Below are 8,834 nucleotides of genomic sequence, written 5' to 3'. Positions count from 1 at the left end.
ACCTGTGACCTCAGACCTGTCCTGACCTGTGAACTCAGACCTGTCTTGACCTGTGACCTCACACCTGTCCTGACCTGTGACCTCAGAACTCTCTTGACCTGTGACCTCATACCTTTCCTGACGTGTGACCTGACACCTGTCCTGACCTGTGACCTCAGACCTGTCCTGACCTGTGACCTCAGACCTGTCTTGACCTGTGACCTCATACCTGTCCTGATGTGTGACCTTTTGCCTCTAGCCTGTCTGGCTGTCCCAGAGCAACTTTTGCTGGAAAGAAGGGAAAACTCTCAGGGGACGAGATTCTCAGCACTAAATTCAAGACGAGTGACGGTAAGCTGTCCCCTTTACTGTCTGTGGAGATGTCCGTATGTGAAACCATGGGCCTTGGTAACCAGGCCTGGGCACTCAGCCCCGTTGAACCAGTGGACGGGCTGGGAGGCTTGGTGGAGACAGACCTTCCACCTGAGCTGTTGGCTCCTAACCCTGGCTCTGAACCCCATGAAACCCCTCAAGCAGCCTGCTATGGCCTGGGGTGTCCATGACTCCCCTGGAGCCAGTGAGCCGCAGGCAGCAGAGGAAGCCTTATTCCCAACACTGCAGAGAGCCCTGGCCGCTCCTGCTTGGCCACAGCAAAGACAGGACTGAGGATGGTCAGCATCACGTATAAACAGGTCTGGTTTATCTCAGAAATCACACCTTCTCACCTGTAACATGGGGCAGGAGACAGCGACAAAGGCAGACTCAATAGTCTGAAAGGGGACTTCCCAGCCTCCTGCCCCAGTTCAGGCTCCTGATGCCATTGGCACGCAGGCCCGTGAGCTGTGGCGAAAGATGAGCAGGCCAGGTGTGGTGGCCTCTGCTTGACAGGGGGTGCTGCTCTGTGCTGTCCGCCGTGGCCCCCTGTCTGCTCAGGGCAGAAGCCAATGCCAGGGCTTCTCTCTGCAGTGCTGGAGAACGACGAGGAAATCAAGCAGCTGAACAAGGAGATCCATGACCTCAGCGAATCCAACTCAGAGATGGAGGCCGCCATGGTCAAACTGCAGTCCCAGGTGGGCACTGCAGCCGAGAGCCCCTCCCATAGCCCGTGTCCAGCTCTCAGGGACAGCTAGCATGGCAGGTTCTGGTAATGCTCTCCCTGTTCCTTGGCCTCCTGTCCTGAGAGGAGGGGGACACGGAGCCAAGGCTGCCGTGAGGGCTTAGGCGCTGGGAGGGCTCAGCCACACTTGTCCACACAGCAGCCAACATCGCTGTGCTGGGAGCCACACCGTCAGGGCCAGGGGTCCCCTCAGGGTCAGGGGTCCCCTCAGGGTCAGGGGTCCCGTCAGTGTCAGGGGTCCCCTCGGGGTCAGGGGTCTCCTGGGGGTCAGGGGTCCCCTCAGGGTCAGGGGTCCTATCAGGGTCAAGGGTGCCATCAAGGTCAGTGTCCTATGTGTTTGATGCTTAAGAATGTGGCTTCTGGAGCCAGGTCCAGCCACCACCTGGCCCCCCACAGTGAACCTCATAGCTGCCCTGTTCCTCAATTTCCAGCTCAGTTTGCTGGGCACGAACATGTAAAGGGAGGGTGTCTGTCTGCACGCTTGCCTTCTAAAGCTTCGTTTAGGGCCCTTGTTGGTCTGTTTAGTGAGGGGAAACACAGAAGGAGTCCCGACACCCCCACGGTGGGGCTGTCTCATTTTACTGATGAGGAGCGCAGGGCACAGCCACACAGTGGTGATCCAAGGTCCAGCCCCACCAGCACTGGCCTAGCCACCTCATCCCCTCCCTGCTCCTCTGGGGTCAGGCTGTGTGCCAGGTGTCCCCTCTCTCTCTCCCTACACTCAACACCCCAGGTGACTGCAGCCCCTTCCCTGGCAGCAGGACCAACACCCGCAGGGTCAGGGTCCCGCCCGCTCCCCCAGCCCCTTGCGCTGGGAGTGCCTGGGCCCCTACCAGAGAGATGGGAGGTGTGGTTGGTGAGGACGCCCAGAGAGCTCCGGGGGGATGAGAGGGGCGCAGAGCCGGCGTGGAGGGCGCACGCCTGTCTCTTTCTGCAGATATCCTCCATGGAGAAGAACCTCGAGAACATTGAGAAGGAGAACAAGCTCATCGAGGAGCAGAACGAGGCGCTGTTCCTGGAGCTGTCCGGCCTGAGCCAGGCCCTCATCCGGAGTCTCGCCAACATCCGCCTCCCGCACATGGTAGGCAGCCAGGGCCAGGAGGGGCGCCCTGTCCCTGGGGCCTGGTGGAGGCCCCAGCTGCTTGGGGGATCCTGATCCTGTTCACCTGGCTGAGTGGGTGCTAGCCCTTTGGTTCTGACGCCCGAAGCAGCCCGCCATTGTCTGGCGGTGCCCGTGTCACCTCAGGGGCAGCATCGTGTCTGTTTCTGTGGGGTGGGAGTGTGGATCCCGGGTTTGGTGACCCCGGTGTGGAGCCCTGAGATGGGCTGTTAACCTGGCGCCACTTTCTTGGGCCCAGGAGCCAATCTGTGAGCAGAACTTCGATGCGTACGTGAGCACCCTCACCGACATGTACACCGACCAGGACTGCTACCAGAATCCCGAGAACAAAGCCCTCCTGGAGAGCATCAAGCAGGCCGTGAGGGGCATCCAGGTCTAATGCTCAGTGCGGGCCACCTCGCCTCCAGACCCAATCCAGCCACCTGCACCTGCCCGCTCTACAGGCCTCCCCATGGGACTCTGCTGGGCAGCGGTGGGGGTGCAAGCATGCCAGGGGGCCTCGCTGGGTTTATACAAAGGGGTGCCTACAGGTCAGTGTTTCCCGAGGCCCTGTGCATGGAGGCTACGGGCCACTGAAGTATTACAAAGTGATTTATTTTTGTTTTCTGAAAGAAACCTGAAGAGCAGTTTGAAATCTCCAGTGGAAAGCTCAAAGAAAAAGGTTCTCAGGGAAGTTTCTGGAGTTTGCAACCGCAGTATTCCTTGTCTGTAGTGGCTGGGAGGGCGCCGTGGCGGGAGGCCCGGCGGGCGCGTCTGCTGGCGAGGGCCACACGTGCCAGTGTGTTTTTCACAGTTTTGTTTGATTCAGTTTTGTGTTAAGGATGGAATAAGCCTGTCCCAGGGGAAAATTGGGAACGGGCCTCCCAGAGCCGCTCTGCTCCCCGCCCTCGGCTCAGAGAGCTTTGAAGGGGACGCTGGAAGCCGCCTCACATGCAAGGGGCGGCCGCGTTGGGAGTAACGGCGAGACTGTCCCTGAGGCTTCGTGACCAAGTTGTCATCCTGACGCTGGGGGGTCGGGGTAAAGTCCCAATGGGAGACCACAAAGATTTCACTTCCTTTTAGATCCACTCAAGATGCAAAAAAGGCAAATTTTAATTTAATGTGTTAAAAACACAATGATTCCTACATGTAAATAGAGTCCAAATTGATTGTGACTGCAATTCCGAGCTAGTCTTTAAAAGTAGAGAAATTGCACTTCCGGGAAGAAATAAAAAGTAGTTAGTTTAATTATTCTGTAAATTATTTAATTTTGTCAAGATGTAAGTATTTATATTCACAACCTCCTATGTTAACATTCGCTATTTATTTCACATTTTTATTTATTAATTTTATACTATTTTAACCAGACCCCACCCCAGGGCACCTTGAAAGGGAAATGAATGAAATCAAAGCAAATAACTGACTATAAGATAGGCCACAAAAAAATCTTAATATAACTTCTAGTTATAATTTTGATGCAACCAAGTTATTTTTATATATTTTGTTATTTATTCTTTTAATAATGGAATTTTTTAAGAAGTATTTTGTAACTGAGGAATTTTGATAATTTGGGGCTTTTCCCCTTGGCCCAATGGAGAGAGAGACTTTTTGGTTTTCTTTTTCCCTTCCGGGTTCCTTTTGTTTCGGCACTGACGGCAGGATGGGGCTCTGTGTTCGCTGTTCATTTACGTGTACGCGGTGAAGTGTGCACTGGCGTGTCCTCGTGTGTGTCGGCTCTGTGATGGCTGCGTTGTGTTTCTGTGAAGGAATACTGTCAACTGCAGTAACCGTAGCCTCCGAGTAATGGCAGGCTACCCATCTGTTCTTCTGACAGCTCTGATACTGTGACCCTCCTTCCTCAGGAAACGTGTTAAACCCACAGCACTTCATGATGTATTTGCAGGGTGATTTCCTAATAAAAGTCCACTTCTGATTGTGACCTTGGTGCCGTGGTCTGTTGTGAAGATATGTCCTGTTTCTGCACTGAAGCTCGGCTCTCGTTCATCCTCCCTGGTGTGGGCAGACTGGGGGAGGGGGGCCAAGCCCAGCATTGGTGTTGGGTAGGGTGGGCAGGGTAGAATGACTCCTTTGAGCTTGTGCTAGGTTCTCATCTGTCTGTACTCCTTCACCCTAATACCCACACAGTGGCCACTTTTTGGCTCGGCCAACAGCTCCTTCCCCGTCTGCATGGTTCTGGGGGTTCTAAGTCACTGTATCCTGCCTCTTAACACATGACTAGGTGTGTGCAAATCAGAGTTCTTCCCACGAGTTTTCTCTTGGAGTTAAGGAGGAAAAGCCTTTCTGCTGGGGCTCTTAACCAGCGGAAGTGGCTGTATGTGTGTGGAACTGGGCCCCCCTGGTCCATCTTTCCTGACTACCCGGAGGAAGCCATCCACATTTGGAGAGTTCAGACCTTCTGGAGGGAGGTGGAGCTGAGTAACGGAGAAAGAAAGGTGGGGATGGGAGTGGAGGAAATGAGATCATTTCACTAACACCCTCTGAACTCCTGGATCTAGCCAGCCTGAATCGGCCCATCCTGTGGTTTCCAGTTTTGTGTGGCAATGGATTCTCTCTCCTCTCCACCCCTTTCCTTCTTTCTCTCTCTCCCTTTTTTTGCGTAAGCTGGTTTGAGTGGGTTCTTTGGCCTTGCGATGGCACCTCGCCACTGCTACGCTTTGTTTCAGGTGGCGCTCTAGACCTCCTAGGGTGAGACTTTGGTTGAGGCTTCTAGGCAGACTCCGCCTGAATGCGAACACACTGATGGCCTCCCTGAGAGTCAGCATCTGACTCGCAAACATGGGCGTGTGGCCATGTCCCTCCCTACGTGGGCACGTCCAGCTCTGGCAGTCGGTCTGGCCACTTCCCTCCACCCAGTGAGTCTTGCTCCTTTTCCAGCTGGAAGGTTTATCTGACCCCCTCGTCCATCCCAATAGTGAACCTGAGTTTTGGGGGACCCCATCTGCCCCATTCTGTTCACCGTGCTCCACCCTACCCCCTGCACGCCCCACCTCCACACCCCCTTCCCACCCCTCTCCCCGCCGCCGTCCCTCCTCTCTGCACACCCCACCCCCCACCCTCCATAACCTCTCCTGGTCTTCCTGGACCAACGCAGCCAAGGTGATTGTGTTATGCACCCCTCCCCCCCCAATTCAAAAGACCAGCGAGTGGGCGTCCACTGGCTCACCAGCGGACAGTGTATTCAGTGCTGGGTGCTCGGCAGCGCTGTCTTCGCTTGGCCTCTTACCGCGAGACCCGGCAGTGCCAGTGCTGAGGTTGGTGTTGCTGCGCCCGTGGCCAAGACGCCACTCTGCCCGAGGGGCCCGGAGGGCACGCTCCCAACTGGATCCCTCCCCAGGCTCCCCTCTCGCTTTCAGAGGAGACAGTGGGGACTGGGGGGGCAGGGGCTGGGTGAGGGGTCCCAGATCCTAAGAAACGGTGGTCAGCTGTCCAGGGCCTTGCACTCTGTGTGTTCTGTGGAGGGACCTCCGAGTCCTGGTCCGACACCACTTTGTTAGGACCCTTCCCTGGCCCAGTCTTGCTAACTTCTTATTTAGGCGACTTTTAAAAGATTAATCCCTGGGTGGCATAAACTAGCGGAAAGGTTGGCAGTTCGAACCCACCCAGAGGCACCTGGGAAGATAGGCCGGGCAATATGCTTCACAAAGGTACAGCCTGGAAAACCCTGTGGAGCAGTTCTACTCTGCACACGTGGGGGTGACTGGAATCAATTCAACAACAACCAACAACATTTTAAGAGGAGAAATTAATTTAGAGACTCCTTTTTCAATCATTTAACATATGTGAATACATTTGAGAATACCCCTATTTTCAGATCAATACCACACCTTCTTCCAACAGCTGTGAAGTGGTGACACCTTGTGGTAAATCTCGCATCTTGTCCTTGCTTGTGGCCCCAGTCCGATGCAAAGTGACACCTGGCCCAGGTGCAATGCCATTATTAGGAATGCTGCTGCCGCTGCCGCCTTGACAACCATGACAGGTGTTTGCCACGTCTGTGGGAGAACATCGCAGAGGTCCAGAGCACCAAGCGTGAGCACGAGACTTTCCCTCCTCCCTGGACTGCAAAGAGCAGCCAGAGATGGCAGAAATGACGGGCTGAGGAAGAGACTTCTGCTGCAAAAGGGCCAAGGGGGGCTTTAAGCAGTGTCTTAGGGCTGAGTGTGGGGAAGGGCAGCGGCACACGGTGACCCCTCCGCCAACAGCACTGTGTCAGTCGTGCGCCTTCAGCTAGCAATGGGCAGAGCAGGGCAGAGCCAAGGGCGGTTACTGCCCAAGGCTTGGAAGCAGAGTTTCTCCTGGAGCTCAGCTTCCTGTTTTTAAAACGCTTAGAGGATGAAAAGTATTTTTGAGTTATTGTAATTGCAAAAGCAATACTCGCCTGTGGTAAAAACAATTCGACAGCACAGAGGTAAATAAAGAGGTGGTGCCCTCTACCAACAGCTGAGAAGCTCTGAGGAAGAAAATAACCTCGCGTTCATGTAGTTAGCATTTCCAGTGCTCCTCATCCTTTGTGTAGAGCTGGGATCATGTGCTTTTTGCCTGAAGGACTTTAATATTTTGTGTTGTGTGAGTCTGCTGTTCATGAATTCTTTTGGCTATCATACGTCTGAAAAAAATATTTACTTTATCTTTTTTTATAGACTTTTTTTAAAGCAGTTTTAGGTTTACAGAAAAATTGTGCAGAGAGTACAGAGAGTTCCCACAGACCACCCCCCCCACCTCCAGTTTCCTCTCATTAACACCATCCGTCCCTGGGGTACATTTGTTACAACTGATGAAATAATATTGATACATTATTATTCACTAAAGTCCATAGTTTAGGGTTCACTATTGGTGTTGTACAATCCTACTGGTGTTTTAAAAATTTTTTTGTGTGGTAAATATGTGTATAACAAAACATTTGCCATTTCAACATTCTTAACATATACAGTTTAGTGACAGTCATTGTATTCATCATGTTGTGGAACCATCACCCTTAACAGAAGCTCAGTGTCTCCTAAGCAATGAGTCTGGTTTTCTTCCTCCTTTCCTCCCTCCTGCCCACCCCTGGTAATCACTAATAACCTTAGGTCTGTATACATCTGCCTGTTCTAGACATTTCATGTAAGTGAAATCATACAGTATTTGTCCTTTTGTGAGTCCTATTGTAACTGACTTATACAGGGTCGCTATGAGTCAGAATCGACTTGACGGCAGTCGGTCTGGCTTTTTTGGTTTTACTGTAACCGAATGCCTCTCGGGTTCTTGTCCTGTCCTATTAGCTGATTGAAATAAGATGGACACCACCTGCAAGGGAAACAGAAAGTGGCAAGTTTATTATCTGCGCAAATAAGGAGCAACGTGAGCTCTAGTGACCAGAAGACTGCGGGCTCCCCAAACTGGGGATCTGGGGATCTTTTATGGGGAGACTGGTTCCGGGTCTTACACCTCCGTCCCCCTTAGCCTGCCCATTCTTGGAATTCCCCTCCCCTGTCCAAGTTTGGGAGTCTGGTTGCCGAGTCATCTTGGGCCGGATTGCTGGTTGACGGACCCCTTATTCCAGAATGGGCTCTGGGTACAATGGCGGGCTGGTTGGTGTGCTCTCCTCCGGAGGAGGGACGTTCTGAGCTCAGGTTCCGTGCAGGCATGGGTTTCCTGTTGGAGCTGGTTCTCAAGGCGTAGCCTTCTAGCCTGGAAAAAGTTACTAACAAAATGTTGCCTAGAGTGTATCATCAGTTAGTCATGAAGAAAAGGGCGTTAACGGATCTTGCACAAGTTTATCTTATCTTGGGGTGACTCTCAGGAGCCTTTAGCCTTGGGGCACCTCCCAGGAGCCTCTAGCTAGGGTTTCACTATAGATTTTGACAAATGTATGATGCCATATGTCCACCATTACGGTATCATACAGACCTACTTTAAAAGTGCCCTGTGCTCCACCTATTCATCTCACCCCTCCTCCTGAACCACTGACAACTTTCTCTATAGTTTAGCCTTTTCCAGAATGTCATGTAGTTGGACTCATACAGTATATAGCCATTTCAGATTGGCTTCTTTCACTAAGCAATACGCAGTTAAGATTCCTGCATGTCTTTTTGTGGTTTGAGAGCTCATTTCTTTGTATTGTTGAGTAATACTTTGTTGTATGGATGTACCACAGTTTATCCATTCACCTATTGAAGGCCATCTTGGTTACTTCCAATTTTTTTGCAATCATGAATAGAACTGCTATAAACATTTGTGTGCAGGATGTAAGTGTGGGTATGTTTTCATCTCATTTGAGTAAATACCTAGGGGCATGATTGCTGGATTGTACGCTTTACAAAAAACAGCCAGACCGTCTTCAAAAGTGGCTGTACCACTCTGAATTCCCAGCAGCAACGGATGAGGTTTCCTGTTTCTGCACATCCTCATCAGCACTTGATGTTGTCAGTGTTCTGGATTTTAGCCATTCTAACAGGTGCGTCGACTCTCTGGTGACTAACAACAGGTGTGTAATGGTCTCTTACTGTTTTAATTTGTAATTCCCTGATGACTTACGTCTAGTATTTCAAGTGCCCATTTGTCATCTGTATATCTTCTTAGACGAGGTGTCTGGTCAGGTCTTTCGCTCATTTTTAAATGGAAAAATAACTTAAAAAT

General features: G+C 51.8%; 1 protein-coding gene across 1 annotated transcript in view; it reads left to right on the top strand.

Moving 5' to 3' along the window:
• MYT1 (myelin transcription factor 1) overlaps window positions 1-2,595 on the top strand; it is a 57,313-nt gene extending 54,718 nt beyond the window's left edge. Inside the window, exons 19-22 of the mRNA XM_004370500.1 lie at window positions 239-330; window positions 946-1,049; window positions 2,034-2,177; window positions 2,455-2,595. Coding sequence (XP_004370557.1) covers window positions 239-330; window positions 946-1,049; window positions 2,034-2,177; window positions 2,455-2,595 — 481 coding nt within the window. The remainder of the gene's footprint in view (window positions 1-238; window positions 331-945; window positions 1,050-2,033; window positions 2,178-2,454) is intronic.
• Window positions 2,596-8,834: the final 6,239 nt, after the last annotated feature.

This window comes from Trichechus manatus, unplaced genomic scaffold, assembly GCF_000243295.1.
Source record: "Trichechus manatus latirostris isolate Lorelei unplaced genomic scaffold, TriManLat1.0 scaffold00008, whole genome shotgun sequence".
Taxonomy (NCBI): domain Eukaryota; kingdom Metazoa; phylum Chordata; class Mammalia; order Sirenia; family Trichechidae; genus Trichechus; species Trichechus manatus.
The sequence above is the reverse complement of the archived record's forward strand: the minus strand, read 5'-3'. Positions and strand labels throughout refer to the sequence as shown.